At 38.2% G+C, this 15,681-nt stretch overlaps 2 protein-coding genes across 2 annotated transcripts; both read right to left on the bottom strand.

The window, feature by feature from the left end:
• Positions 1-3,317: 3,317 nt before the first annotated feature.
• Positions 3,318-3,783, bottom strand: LOC141317014 (histone H2B). Its single transcript, XM_073832877.1, has one exon. It carries the CDS (start codon positions 3,781-3,783, stop codon positions 3,409-3,411), a length of 375 nt encoding a protein of 124 aa, XP_073688978.1. The 3' UTR covers positions 3,318-3,408.
• A 711-nt stretch (positions 3,784-4,494) lies between these two features.
• LOC141317015 (histone H4) lies at positions 4,495-4,886 on the bottom strand. The gene has a single exon (XM_073832878.1). It carries the CDS (start codon positions 4,869-4,871, stop codon positions 4,560-4,562), a length of 312 nt encoding a protein of 103 aa, XP_073688979.1. The 5' UTR covers positions 4,872-4,886; the 3' UTR covers positions 4,495-4,559.
• Between the last annotated feature and the right edge of the window lie 10,795 nt (positions 4,887-15,681).

The raw sequence follows: 15,681 nt of genomic DNA, 5'->3' as shown, positions 1-15,681 counted from the left end.
CTTTTAGACAGACAGAGCAGCTTTTTGTTTCGTTTTACGGGCGTCCCAAGGGACTGGCCGCGTTGAAACAGAGCTTATCCAGATGGATAGTTGATGCTATTGCGTTGGCATATGCTTCCAAGGGCATGCAGTGCCCGCTAGGTGTCAGAGCACATTCCACGAGGGGCGTGGCCTCATCGTGGGCTTGGTCGAGTGGGATTGCCTTGCAAGATATTTGTACGGCGGCGGGCTGGGCCTCTCCGTCTACATTTATAAGGTTTTACAACCTGGAGGTTCCCGCCTTACAGGCCAGATTGCTGTCAGTCTAGATGTTCAGTGTTGTCTGACCTGATGTTATCAGCTCGGAATGCTGCGTCTACTGAGCACAGCTCTAGGGTCGACAGTGAAAGTAATAGCACAAGATGTGTCTGGGCAAACTGTGTGAAGACCCTTATTTTTACGTCAGCTCAGGCCGTAACCCCGCCCTGTATGTACGTTTACTTAGCGTCTGAGTGACGCTGCACTATGTGGAAGAGTGCGGCGTTGCCCCTCCCTCTTCCCCGGACTCCCTGTGAGTTCTATAGGTGATTATGAACTGTATGAACCCCGGGCTTTCGCCCTTGGGTCTTTGGTGTCAGATCTCAGCATGCATGGCATTTTACACTGGGTCCCCTAGCGTAAGATACTTACGCAGTACGAGAGACCTCTCGTAAGAGAACGTACTCGGTTACTAACGTAATCTCTGTTCTCTCTAGAGAGGGAACGAGTACTGCGTATCTTGCCGTGCATGCGCACGCTCTGGTTGCTTCGATGATGAAAAATCAGATAATAGCTGCCTACGAGCGGTCTTTATAGGTCTAGACCACGCCCTTTTAGGCGGGAAGCTACGAAAAGGGCGCGAAGCGACGCAAAGGGTGCGAAATGCCCCCATTGGATCTGGCGTCGCGTCAGGCCTCGCTCTAATAGGCTGCTGCAGTTGCCGCAGAGCAGCCAATAGGCGCGCAAGCTGTTTCGCCTATGTCTGTATGCTGCTGCAACGCGCTTTACATTATTTCAAAATTAAGGATAATTTTTGGCTTCAATATCTCGCAGAAAAGGATTTTCCCCTAGCGTAAGATACTTACGCAGTACGAGAGACCTCTCGTAAGAGAACATACCTGTAGTATTGCGAGAACCACTGACAGTTCACATGACATGGGGGTAGGGGGAATCTTAATTCAAACGAGAACTTTGATATTTCCCATGGTTTGTTTTTTTTTGTGGGAGGAGAAAACATAATAATAATTTACGGGGTAGGTGCAAAGCTATAAAAGCTTGCACAGAAGCTTTCTAATCTATTTCTCTTTGTGCTCTGTGGGCTCTCACAATTGAAAATGGCCTCTAAGCAAAGGTTTTCTGTCAGTGAGATTTTGTCACAGGTGTTTGACAGTGAAAGTGGGGGGTGTATTTCAGAGTGTTGTTAAGTAGTCAATTACCTGACACTAATCTTTTAGCATAAAAAAAAAAAAAAAAAAACATTCTGGAGGTTTTATATTGCTGGGGTCAAATTGACCCCAGTGGAAAAAAGGTGTTAGCGGATTTTAGGGTAACAGGAGGGTTAAAGGTAGAGCAGTGGGCAAATAAATGGGCTTTTAAACTATCGATAACTAAAACGCATGTTATTTGCTTTTCTAGAAGACATAAGGAAATAACGCTTAAGCTATATGGCCAAACTCTTGAGCAAGTCAAAGTTGTTAGATTTCTTGGAACACTTCTAGATGAAAAGTTAACCTGGAAACAGCATATAGAGAAAATAAAAGGAAAAACCAAGAAAGTTAGCAAACTTTTGAGATGTTTAGTTGGAAAAGATGTTTAGTTGGAAACTAGAACATCAATGCTAAATATTTATCAGGCTGTTATGAGAGCCTCGTTTGACTATGGGTGTGTAGCTTATATGTCGGCTGCAGACAGTCACCTTAAGAAGTTGGATGTGGAACAGGCACAAGCACTAAGAACATGCAGTGGAGCCTTTTAAGACGTCCCCAATAGTGGCATTACAAGTAGAAAACGGAGATATGTGCATAAGCAGACATAAACTTATGTTAACCTGTTGGTTAAATCTAAAAGGGCATAATAATTTTCAGCCTACCAAAATTGTATTACAGGAGTTTTGGGAGCACAGTAAATATAATGTTAGAAGCTTTGGATGGATAGGAGATATAAAAGCAGAGAATGAGGGACTGTGTAATCAGCAATACAGCTTAACAGTTTGTTTTTCAGATACCCCCCCTTGGTATCTGAAAATCCAGGATGACAATAACAGACTTAAACATTCAACATCAAATAAGGGATAATTCTTTACAGATATCAAAAGGTGTTTAATACGGTGGCCTAGAGAGCTCAACGCGCTGCAACTTAACAAAAAAACACATGCAAACAGAAAAAAACGACAACAAATTAAGAAAACTAATGATATTTACAGATGGCTCTAAAGATCCAGAGACAGGACTTACAGGAACGGCAATATATATATTCCTCAGTATGAATTAGCTACCATGAAAAGAACTACAGATAACTTATCAGTGTATGGAGTAGAACTTGTGGGAGTTCTAACAGCTCTAAATGGGATACAGTGAAATAATGTGAATGATGGCGTAACTGCAACAGACAGCTGGTCAGCTCTTTTAAGTATTAAAACTATGAAATCATGCAGGCTTGATATTATTAATGAAATTCATCAAGTCAGTTTTTGTTTGCACGAGAAGGGCTTGAATGTTGGTTTTGTTTGGGTTCCTGCACATGTAGAAGTTGAGGAGAATGAAACTGTTGATAAAATGGCTAAATTATCATTAAAAAGACAAACTGTGGATTTAAATGTCCCTTTAAGTAAAGCTGATGGAAAGAGTATTATTAAATCTAAAATTATGGGAAAATGGCAACAATACTGGGATCTAAATGATGCAGGTCATATATAATATCCAGGGAAAAGTTGGTGAAGGCAGAATAAGGGGCATAAACTGAAAGGAAGAGGTTCTTCTCACCCATCTTAGATTAGGACATAATGGACTGAATCAGACACTGCACATGATCTGGAGCTCCAGCTCCTCCCATATGGCTCTGCAGCGAGCACCCTCTACGTTCGTCAGCCAGTCAGATTCAAGCATTCAACGGCCCTGTAGTATAAACTATGATGAACATCTCCATGTATGATATTTAAGTGCATATAACCGATTTCACGGCGTGTTTTAAGCCAGTTTTATAAATGATTTGTATGAGGGACGTGATGTAAGAACCTACTGTGTAGTAACTTTTTTTTTTTTTTCCCAAAACCTGTCAAAATAACCTCTAACACTATACCATCACCCAACACATACGTAATGAAAACTCTTTAGACGAGAACATGGGTGGCTCTTAAAAGAGCCTTTGGGGTAGCCCAAGTCAGATCCTTCTTTACTTAGAGCTGGTGTATTTGGTCACTGCCTTTGTGCCCTCAGACACGGCGTGTTTGGCCAGTTCACCGGGCAGCAGCAGACGCACAGCGGTCTGGATCTCTCTAGATGTGATGGTGGAGCGCTTGTTGTAATGAGCGAGACGAGATGATTCACCGGCGATGCGCTCGAAGATGTCGTTGACGAAAGAGTTCATGATTCCCATCGCTTTAGAGGAGATACCAGTATCAGGATGAACCTGCTTCAACACTTTGTAGACGTAGATAGCATAGCTCTCCTTCCTGGACCTCTTGCGCTTCTTTCCTCCTTTGCCGGCGGTCTTGGTGACGGCCTTCTTTGAGCCCTTTTTGGGAGCAGACTTCGCTGGTTCAGGCATGTTGACTAACAGAAAACAACCCAATAACGGTTTGGAAGCATGTACTGGCTATTTATTGAAAGCTCATGCTAATTTAAAAGGGCTGGGTTTCCTCTCCCTGATTGTGTGTTTTTGCGGAATGCATGAAAGAAACACATTTCATTGGTTAGAAATGGGTGGCTACACAGACACATCCGCCAATCACAGGCTTCTAAATTTGAATGTTCCCTGTCGCCTCCCCCACACGCATCTTTTTCTGACTTTCCCGCTCAAAATGTCTGATAATAGAAATCATGAAAAAAGAGAAAACTTTTTTTGTTTTACACCGTAGTTGTGCATATTAAATTATTCAGGCAACACAGATTTAAGCAAATATTAGAAATCAGTTAATACACCAATGTAAATTAAAACAAAACGGTTAAGACTTAGATTAAGACATTTGGACGTCTTTTATAAACATGGTTTTGAAAGAAAAAAAAAATATTACTGGTGTGTGTATCTTAAAAGGTACAGACATTTTAAAATACCTCAGTGCACGTTTCTTTCAGTTAAAACAGTTTAGACCTGCATTTTAGTCTGAGACTACGTTTACCCCTTCTCCGTGAAACCGAGTTGTATCACAGTATGCTTAAACTACTTTCATTTTAGAATTAAAATCTTCAAGAACTCAGATCACGTTCGTGTGTGTGAAACGATTAAGTTACTAAACAACTCAAACATCATAAAATTTACTCTCTCGTGAAAGTGTGGGCGGCTCTTAAAAGAGCCTTTGGGTTTGTATGATCGTACAGATGTGTTTAACCTCCGAAGCCGTACAGAGTGCGTCCCTGTCGTTTCAGAGCATACACGACATCCATGGCGGTGACGGTCTTTCTCTTGGCGTGTTCAGTGTAGGTAACGGCATCGCGGATCACGTTCTCCAGGAACACCTTCAGCACACCGCGGGTCTCCTCGTAGATCAGACCAGAGATACGCTTGACACCGCCACGGCGAGCGAGACGACGGATGGCAGGTTTGGTGATTCCCTGGATGTTATCACGTAAAACTTTACGGTGACGCTTAGCGCCTCCTTTCCCGAGTCCTTTACCGCCTTTACCTCTTCCAGACATGATTGCAGATCCTCACGTTTCAATGTTATAGAACAAAACTTGTGAACACTGATGTTGTGCGAGAAGAGCTTTACAGCAGCCTACAGGACCTAATTGAAACACACAAAGGCGGAGCTATACTACATCATACGATACACGTCATTCATTCCAGTACAGAGAACCTTGGGAGATCACATGATGATAAAGGGCTAGTTCTCTATGTTAAGACAGTGTCTTAAGAACTGGGGCCAGTTGCATAAAAGGTTTAGACAGACTTAAAAGTTAGTCATTCATTTTTTTTCTTTAAGACTGGTCAGTGTTGCCAGACGTACGATAATTATCGTATTTGTACCATAATTTTGACCTCTGTACGATGTACGATCAATAATACCACAATGTACGATAATTTCAGAATTTTGTGACACCATGGTCGTTTTAATTATAGAGCTTCTTTTCTCAAAGATCTAGCTGTGTGGATCCTACGTCTACCTGCATGATTGTGAGGAGACGTGAACGTGGCGTTACGCATGTCTTTCATCCGTTCTTACATCTTCTCAACCAATCATCGTGGAGAATGGCTCTCTCTCAGGAGCACAAGTTAACGTTCCCGTCGCACTTAGGTCAGTTGTTTCAAAACTGAGGTTGTTAGTTTAACAATAAAGTATAGAAAATGAGTGCTGAAAAGGATAAATAGTTGTAACATCTAGATTAATAGCTTCATTTTGAACGTTTGACTCGGGTAAGATAGTTTAGCATGAGTGCTGAAAAGGATAAATAGCTGTAACATCTAGATAAATATCTTTATTTTGAACGTTTGACTCAAATACGATAATTTTCTCCCAAATACGATAATTTTGAGCTTCTGGTACGATACTTGGACATTTCCAATCTGGCAACACTGAGACTGGTCAAATTTTTTAAAATTTGGTTACATAAAAACTTAGATTAGTCTAAGTTGGATCCAAAATATAAGACTGATTACTTACTTAGTTATCTGCTAGCTGGTCAAACGAGTTCTTAAGACACTGTCTTAACATAGAGACTAAGTTTATGCAACTGGCCCCTGGTTTAAACAACTAGTAGCCAAGGGGGTAATCAGTCTTACCTTCTGGATTCAACTTAGACTAATCAACATTTCCATGTAAATTAAAATTTATGACCAGTCTGACCAGAAAAAAAAAAAAGATGACTAGTCTAAACCTATTATGCAACTGGCCTCAATACAGTATGTTTTGTGTTGTACAGGTCTGACCGTTCATTAACATTTCAACTGTACACCCAAGCTTTCCAAATAGACATCAGTGTGCACTGCCTGCTCAGTCTTCTCAAATGCTTTGAAACATATTATTGCTAATATGTTATTATTATATAACACATAATGCTTTATTGTAAATATAAGAACGAGAATTAGGGGTTAAAAGGAAGTTATATTAAATAATTTTAATATATAAAAGTCATGATATAATAATAGGGCCATGTATCAACTTTTTTTTTTGTGAATCGACCACAAAGTGGCACTAAAAATTCTAAATAAATGTAATTTGTTTGGATATTGGATATGAAGCTAAGTGTCAAGTATTCCTACAATAAATTCATATTTATTAATTTGTTTATTTGGATTAAAATTCTGACCACAATAACAAAATATTTAAATCAAATAAACCACTGATATAGCAATTTATGAAAGTTTAAAGTCGTTTTTTTCATGAATCAAATGGACTGTAGCACTAAACAATCACATTTAGTATGGTTATTAAATTTATAATATATTACTATTAAAAACAATAAAATAAATAATAAAATCTTATTAAAAAATACATGTTGTTAAATTATAATTAAAACTATTTAATGAGATGTAAAATACCATTATGTCATATTATTATGTTGTATTTTTAAATGGAGGATATAGTTACATGTCATGTATTTAAATTAATTATTCAATTAATTATTTTTGAAAGTTAAACGCATAAAACATAAATATAAAAAATAAAAAACAACAATAATGCAATAAAAAACAGTATTTTATTAAAAAAGTTGAAATCAGTGAAATTAATTTAATAAGAGGTATAAAATGTAATTAAATGCTATATAAAGACCGTTCTGTTTGTCTTTAGTTCATAATACAGATACTGCATTTTCAGCCCAATTATAATGAAAAGGATCCATTTGAACAGTAAATAATAGTTAATTTTAAATAAAATGTGCAGGGTTTAGAGTTTGTCACTAGAGTGCACTGTTGTTTGTAAATGTACGTTCATGGCAAGTAATTCAAATACTTTTCCCAAATGATTATTATTATTATTAATGATAATTTATTAATTTTTAATAACATATTAAGTCATTTTAAGTTAGTGCATTCGTTCTCAAGTTTAAATGATTTAACAAAGATTTGCCACAAACTGAACGCCAAGACGCTTTCCTGTGTCACGCTGGCAAACTGAAACACGCTTTGTGATTGGTTAACGCGTCATCGAGATCAGCTCTGATTGGTCGATCTCATTTCAGTTTATTCATCAGTTTGTGCTGCGGACGATAAGTTGTCTGAAATGTTTCTGCGTTCGCTGACAAACTCCAGTAAATGTCCTGTTTACCACTTTACCACCCTGTATATAATTGTATGAGGTAAGCTTATCCCACTTCCTCTTTCAAGACAGCGTTATGGTTAAATCTTCAGTGTTATTGTTCTCGTTTTAGAGCTGTTAGCAATAGCAAGTCTCAGATAGTGACAGAAGATGAGCCCTAATATTAGCACTCACGTTGTGATTGTTCATATTCTGCATAGTCGATAAGTGTGTGTGCACACATAACCACAACTAATCAGATAGCACACGTGATCAATCGTTTAACTCATGCATTTTTGGTTTTATTGGGTTATGCATATGGCTAGTTAGCTTCGCTTGCTATTTCCATGGTCAGTCATGAAATACATGTTTTGTCACGCGTGGTGTTATATACAAATTTGATCTAAATCAGCGTCAGACTCAAATTAGGATTTAAAACTGAACCTGCCATAAACATGTCATGTAAATAAATATGTACTTGTGTCTGTTAAACATAGGGGCTTGTTTGAAGGTAGTGTCTTTGAGTCTCATCATGTTATTTTCCTCCGTGAATTCTGTTTAGTTTTATAAAATGCTACCGATATTATCTATGCTCTGTATTTTAGCGTGTATAGGTGTTTATAGTGAATGCAATGTTTATGATTGAACGATATGAACAAAGCTGCTCTAATGGTCGTATTGATTTGCATGGAGGCACGTGATTATGTTATGAACTGAAACGTCACGTTTCCCTGATGTTTTCCGTTTTTATTTGCTGAATTATTTCGCTGTTTAATTGCAATTACAAAATTAAATTGAGCAAGAAACCTGTTATATAAAGGTTTCGAGTAAATAAACAAGCAAGCAAGTTAAAAATGGACATGCACTTCCGGAACACTGTTTAAGTTGGCTTGAGAAAATCAAAATAACTTAATATTCTGAGAGAAACGTTTATTAACAACTAGAATCTAAAATCATATTGCAATATATTTAATACTTCTTGAGTTATAGGCATGCAAACTTTGGAAAACGAAGGTATAGCACTCAGACTGGTATGTTCAATGCAGTTGTCTCGACAGAAAGAAATTAGATACATTTCCAGTTTTAACATTATTTGCATTAAAAATAAAAAATGCCAAAAGCAAAGTTTGTTAAGACCCAGTATCTAAAAGGGCATTGAAATATCTTTAATACTTATTGAGTTATAGGCATGCAAACTTTGGAAAAAGAAAATTTATGGCATTCAGACTGCTATGTTCAATGCAGTAATAAGATACATTTCCAGTTTTAACATTATTTGTTCCTCAGACATTCCTCTTTAAAATAAAAGTATCAGACAAGTATCGGACAAGTATCAGATTATTATTGTTTTTTTTTGTTTTTGTTTTTTAACTGACCCACATTTGTTTTGTTTTTACCACTGAAAATGTGTACATTTTAACGATTTACTCCTGTAGCCATATTGAAGTTCCAGTATCTGTGAAACCAAATCTCATAGGGCATTAAAAATAAAAATGTCAAAAGCAAAGTTTGTTAAGACCCAATATCTAAAAGGGCATTGAAATATCTTTAATACTTCTTGAGTTATAGGCATGCAAACTTTGGAAAAAGAAAATTTATGGCATTCAGACTGGTATGTTCAATGCAGTAATAAGATACATTTCCAGTTTTAACATTATTTGTTCTTCAGACATTACTCTTTAAAATAAAAGTATCAGACAAGTATCGGACAAGTATCAGATTTTTTTTTTTTTTAAACTGCCCCACATTTGGGTTTTGACCACTGAAAATCTGTACATTTTAACGATTTACTCCAGGAGCCATATTGAAGTTCTAGTATCTCTGGAACCGAATCTCATAGAGTATTAAAAATAATGATGTGAAAAGGAAAGTTTGTTAAGACCCAATATCTAAAAGGGCATTAAAATATCTTTAATACTTCTTGAGTTGCAGGCATGCAAACTTTGGAGAAAAACTTGAAAAAGTGCTGTTCCCCCATTTTTGAATGGTCACCATTGCCACATTATGTAACAAAGATTGCTGAAGTCAACAGATTTTACTAATAGAACTACCAATCTCTGTGTAAAAATAACATTATAATGCTGCCATCTTTCTAAAGTAATTTTTACCCCCCTGTAATTTGACTCTGAATCTTAGGTGAAAATTGCCATTTTGACCCCCCTCTACAAAATAGTGGATTACTCAGTAATTATTCTTCCATAACATTTAATATTTTGGCTTTCATTGATATGCATGTATATCTTTCTTGAGAATAGATATTAGCAGATTCAAAAGTTTGAGCTGGGGCCTCTGGTTGAGTTAACACGGAATGACCCATGACTCATTTAATGTCATGGCAGTTACCCATTTTGGTTGTCCTTTTAAAGGAAATGAATGGTTATGCTTAAATCTTTTTCAATGGACAAGGGCCACAACACCAGGCCACAAGTTCATTGTGAAGTCATTTTATTTGGGTATAGGTGTATCCCATTGCCAGTGTATTGAACATCTGACTCAGTTTAATGACAACCGGAAAGCGCAGTCAACTGAACTCCCTGTAAAGATCACAAAAGTGTGGTTCCCCCACAGCCCGGTTTGTTATGGCCTGGAGGAGCAGATCACATGGCAAATTTCACATTCTTCAGGGTTTCAGCGGATCGTCATCTGGGAAATCTTCCCATGATTTCCAGAATGAGGGGTGGAGGCCTGACTCTGGAATATTATCAGCCTTTTGGCCTTGACCTCCCAGAGCAACCATGTGATCCTTTCATCTTCGCCCGGACACCCTGAGCCTCCTCATCTTCATGGCTCTCCTCTTGCTTATCCGTCATTTGAAGGGTTTGAAGATTAAATTGTTCATGGTGTCGCAAACTCTCTTTAACCACCATAAATATGTGAGTACGACTTTGGCAGACTTTGTGTTTTTACCTATTATTTAAACTTAAAGTTTAGAGTTCTAGCCTAATAATGCTCTCCTTGATCTTGATGCTTTTGGGAAACAGTGTGTCTCAGACAAGTTCTTAACAGGTTTTGTGATATTAAGTCTACAGTTTGGTCAGAACGCACAACCAAAAAGACACATTTTAAGGAAGTGAGCAGAATAGACTGTGTATTTATTTCCCACTCAGAACATAGTGGGGAATTCCTGCTGTGAGATACTGAACCAAGATAGCTCAGAAATACAGATGTGGGCGGAAATGTCTTTTTGAAATGAAGAATAATTTCAAACTGAGGTAGAAACATGTGCCTTGGCTTTAAATGTTAATGTCTTCTTTCTTATCGTCAGTTTGAATGAAGTTTATTGTAGAGTGCTTGGCCTCTCTATGGTCTCTTTGCCTCTGTTTACATGGATACAGTCGTGTTTACTGTACGTTGGAGTGCTTTGAAGTTAATCTCATTTTCAGGATGTCCTATTAAGTTCAGCTGAATTTCATCTGATTGGGCAGAGAGTGAAAGAAGAGGAAGAGAGCCTTTTTTGTCTCTCTGTTTGTAGAGAAATGTAAGTAGTTATTACCTGTGTAAAGTGGTGCTTTTCTGAAAAACTTGACGGCACAATGTTGGTGTTGTCATTTTTTTTTTTTTTTTGAAGTGTACAGTAAGGCTATGCAGTTTATTGAAAGTATTGAAATATCGCAAATACACATATCGCAATATGCATATCGCTACAGCTCGCAATATTTGGGGTCATGAACAAAAGACAAAGAGAAAATCACTCACTGCTCTTGCCTAAATAACTTTTGTAGCTTAAATAAGAATGAGTGCATATTGAATTCATAGAGGAGACTAAGCAGTGTTTTACTTTTCCTTTTTATTGTTCAGTTCCTACACTGATGTTAAAAAGATTACACTAATGTTAAAATTATATTTTAGATGTAATGCTAGAGTAAAACACTACTGTTCACTTTCAGAAGTCGTTGTAGGGGTGCTTTCTTCTTACAAAAGTGAAACATGTATGCTCGATATATTAGAATCAGAATCTGAATGAGCTTTTCACCAAGTGTGCGCAAACACAAGGAATGCGTTGTGGTTTTACATTGGCTGTCATGTTTGCTTTACAGTGCAATAAAAAAAGAGATTAGTAAAACACTTTTTATTTGTTGTTGTTTTAAGACGCCTCTTCTGCTCACTAAGCCCGAATTTATTTGATCTAAAGTACAGCAAAAACAGTATAATGTTGAAATATTTTACTATTTAAAATAACTGCTTTCTATATGAATATATTTTAAAATGTAATTTATTCCTGTGATTTTTGTAGCTGATTTTTTAGCATCATTATTCCAGTCACATGACCCTTCAGAAAACATTTTAATATTCTGATTTGCTGCTAAAAAAAAATTATTATTATTATTATTATTATTATTATTGTTGTTGTTGTTGTTGTTGTTGTTATTATTGTTGGTGTTATTATTGTTACTGTTGTTGTTGTTGTTGTTGTTGTTGTTGTTATAGTGATTTTTTTTTGCAGGTTTCTTTGAGAAATAGAAAGTTCAGAAGAACATTTTTTTGTTGTTGTTTTGTATCTGAAAATGAAAATATTTTGTAACATTATAAATGTATTTAGCATCACTTTTGATCAATTTAAGCATCCTTGCTAAATAAAAGTAATTTATTTCTCTAAATAAATACATACATACTGACTCCAAGCTTTTGAATTGTATAGTGTATAATGTTACAAAAGCTATTCATTTCAGCAGATCTTTGATTCTTTTTATTCTGCAAAGAATTCTGAAAAAAAATACTTAACTGTTTTAAATGTTGATGATGATAATAATAATAATAATAATAATAATATGTTTCTTGAACAGCATATTAGAAGAATTTCTGAAGGATCATGTGACACTGAAGACTAATCAGCTTTGATTAACAGAAATAAATTACATTTTAAAATATATTCAAATAGAAAGCAGTTATTTTAATAACTAATAAAAATGCAGGCTTGAGCAGAAGAGAAATATAAAAAAAAAAAAACTTACTGTTGACTAGTAGTGTAAAAAGTTGCAATTACTTTGTTTTGTTCTTCAGCTATAAAGTTCAATTCTGAGGGAAAATTACTATTTCCTTACAATTTCAAGTGTATATCTCACAATTCTGACCAATTTTGACTTTATTTCTCCTAGTTGTATTTTTTTTTAAATTATTATTATTACAGAATTGGAAGATATAACTCGGTCAGAACTGCAAATTTGTATCTCACAATTCTAAATAATAATAATAATAATAAGTCATAATTGTTAGATATAAACTAGCAATTCCTATTAATGAAGTCAGAATTGTGAGGGGATTTTTTTTTTTTTAATTGTTGGCAAAAACAGGCTTCCTTATAATAGTCATGTTTAATTTGGCAAATACTACTTAATATTTAATAAAGGTTATAACAGCAAAAATAAAACAGCTTTGCAAAGTTCAAAATACAATCAGGAGAGAAAACATAAGCCGGGCAAAAATGGTTAGTAATGCTAATCCACTTTGGTTCAACCCCCACATCCTTTGACATGTCTAAAATTCCTTTTCGCCATATTTTCAGGTCTTTCTTTCTCCTCATGTGTTCCTTTTTGTCCTCTTCTGTCTCTCTAAGGAACTGGAGTGTGGGACACATATGGCTGTGTATGATGAAAACCTCCTGAAGAACCCTTTTTACCAGGCCCTGGAAAAACACAGACCGGATCTGTGCAGCAGGGTGGCAGAACTCCATGGCATTGTGAGTCTCTCACTTCCACATTTGTCGTCTTGGTATTTTTATGTGGTGTATGTTTTAAAAGCAATGCTGTTGAAACTCCTACTCACTTACAGCTTCCTAACTGAGCAAAAGTGAATGTTGTTTGTTTGTTGATGACTAAAACGATAAACAGATTTATTTTTGGAACATAATTAGTCATGTATTCATTCATGTGACTGTGGTCAGAAAGAGGTTCTGTGTGTATTAAGTCAAAGTCAACTTTATTGTCAATTCTGCTAAATGTACCGGACATACAGAGAGTTGAAATTGCGTTACTCTCAGACCCTAGGTGCATACACGTAACATTAAATACAAAAGGTAGAAATTTAAAAATACAAATAAAGTAAGGGCACATGGCACAGTGCAAACCGGACAGAGTAGTGCAAATGCAAAAAGAATAAGGTGCAAAAGGAGCTTATAAGTGTAATAAAGTAATAGTTATAACAGTGTGTGTGTGTGTGTGTGTATGTGTGTGTGTGTGTGTGTGTGTGTGTGTGTGTGTGTGCGTGTGTGTGTACCTGGTATTCATCACGTTATGGGGACCAAATGTCCCCACAAGGATAGGAATACCAGTAGATTTTGACCTTGTGGGGACATCTCTTAGGTCCCCATGAGGAAACAGGCTTATATCATGCACAATGAGTTTTTTTGAGTAAGTAAAAGTGTGCACAATCTCCTGTGAGGGCTAGGTTTAGGTGTAGGGTAGGTGTAGGGCGATAGAAAGTACGGTTTGTACAGTATTAAAACCATTACGCCTATGGAATGTCCCCATAAAACATGTAAACCCAACGTGTGTGTGTGTGTGTGTGTGTGTGTGTGTGTGTGTGTGTGTGTGTGTGTGTGTGTGTGTGTGTGTGTGTGTGTGTGTGTGTGTGTGTGTGTGGCAGTTCAGGAAGTTTGTGGGGCAGAAGGGACAGGGGGCAGAGCCGGTAAAGAGTTGAGCTTCCTGACAGCCTGATGGATGAAGCTGTCCTTCAGTCTGCTGGTCTTGGCCTGGAGACTCCGCAGTCTCCTCCCTGATGGCAGTAGGCTGAAGAAGCTTTGCATAGGGTGGGATGGATCTGCTGCAATGCAGAGGGCTTTTTTGGTGAGACGGGTGCTATAGCTGTCCTGGAGGGAGGGGAGAGGGACACCAATGATCCTCTCAGCTGCTCTGACTATGCGTTGGAGGGTTTTTTGGCAGGATGCATTGCAGGCTCCAAACCACACAGTGATGCAGCTCGACAGGATGCTCTCGATGGTTCCTCGGTAGAATGTGTACATGATGGGGGCTGGTGCTTTTGCTCTTCTCAGTTTGCGGAGGAAGTAGAGACGCTGCTGTGATTTCTTAGCCAGTGCAGTGGTGTTGTTTGTCCAGGAGAGATCCTCAGTGATTTGCACACCCAGGAACTTGGTGCTGCTCACTCTCTCCACAGACGCACCGTTGATGGTCAGAGGAGCATGCTGAGTGTGCACTCTCCTGAAGTCAACAACAATCTCCTTCGTTTTTTCCACATTCAGAGAGAGGTTGCTGTCTCCGCACCACGTGGCCAGGCGGCTCATCTCACTTCTGTAGTTCGTCTCATCCCTGTTGCTAATGAGACCCACCACAGTCGTGTCGTCCGCAAACTTGATGAAGAGGTTGGAGCTGTGTGACGGAGTGCAGTCGTGGGTCAGCAGAGTGAAGAGGAGGGGCTCAGCACACATCCCTGAGGTGCCCCCGTGTTAAGAATGATGGTGCTGGATGTGTTACTGCCGACCTGTACTGCTTGTGGTCTTCCAGTGAGGAAATCCAACAGCCAGTTACACAGTGAGGTGTTGAGCCCCAGCTGGACCAGTTTTTGAGAGAGCTGTTGTGGTATAATAGTGTTAAATGCTGAACTAAAGTCAATGAACAGCATTCGTACATATTAGTCTTTTTTGTCCAGATGTGTGAGTGCTGAGTGGAGTGCAGTGGAGATGGCGTCATCGGTCGAGCGGTTGGGCCGATACGCAAACTGGAAGGGGTCCAGGGAGGAGGGTAGGACAGTTTTAATATGCTGCATGACTAGCCGTTCAAAGCACTTCATGAGGATGTGCAACTGGACGGTAGTCGTTAAAGCAGGAGGGAGGTGACTTTTTTGGCACCGGAATGATCGTGGTTGCTTTGAGACAGGTGGGGACGACAGCCTGGGAGAGTGAGATGTTAAAGATGTCTGTGAAGACATCAGTGAGTTCCACTGCACAGTCTCGAAGTACACGACCAGGAATGTTGTCAGGACCCGGAGCTTTGCGTACGTTGATCCTGCTGAGGGATCTCCTCACACTGTCCGGGGACAGAGTCATCACCTGGTCACCAGGAGGGGGTGGGGTCTTTTGTGCAGTGGTGCTGTTTTGCACTTCAAAGCCATCAAAGAAGTTGTTTAGCTTGTTCAGCAGGGAGATGGAGCTGTCACAGGTCTGTGACAGATGACTCTGTAGTGCATGGAGCCAATCAGACATGAAATAACTAGTTATATTCCTTAAATGACTTCTCCCCCATGATTAACACCTATGTGCTATGAGCCAGACCTTTGTTCACTATCCAACTCATCCCCCCACCATCAAGATAAGACTC

This window comes from Garra rufa, unplaced genomic scaffold (assembly GCF_049309525.1).
Source record: "Garra rufa unplaced genomic scaffold, GarRuf1.0 hap1_unplaced_237, whole genome shotgun sequence".
In the NCBI taxonomy this organism is placed as follows: Eukaryota; Metazoa; Chordata; class Actinopteri; order Cypriniformes; family Cyprinidae; genus Garra; species Garra rufa.
The sequence above is the reverse complement of the archived record's forward strand: the minus strand, read 5'-3'. Positions and strand labels throughout refer to the sequence as shown.

Bases quoted from the DNA above. Each gene is read 5' to 3' on its own strand.
- LOC141317015 (XM_073832878.1), bottom strand. From the start codon at position 4,871: ATGTCTGGAAGAGGTAAAGGCGGTAAAGGACTCGGGAAAGGAGGCGCT.
- LOC141317014 (XM_073832877.1), bottom strand. From the start codon at position 3,783: ATGCCTGAACCAGCGAAGTCTGCTCCCAAAAAGGGCTCAAAGAAGGCC.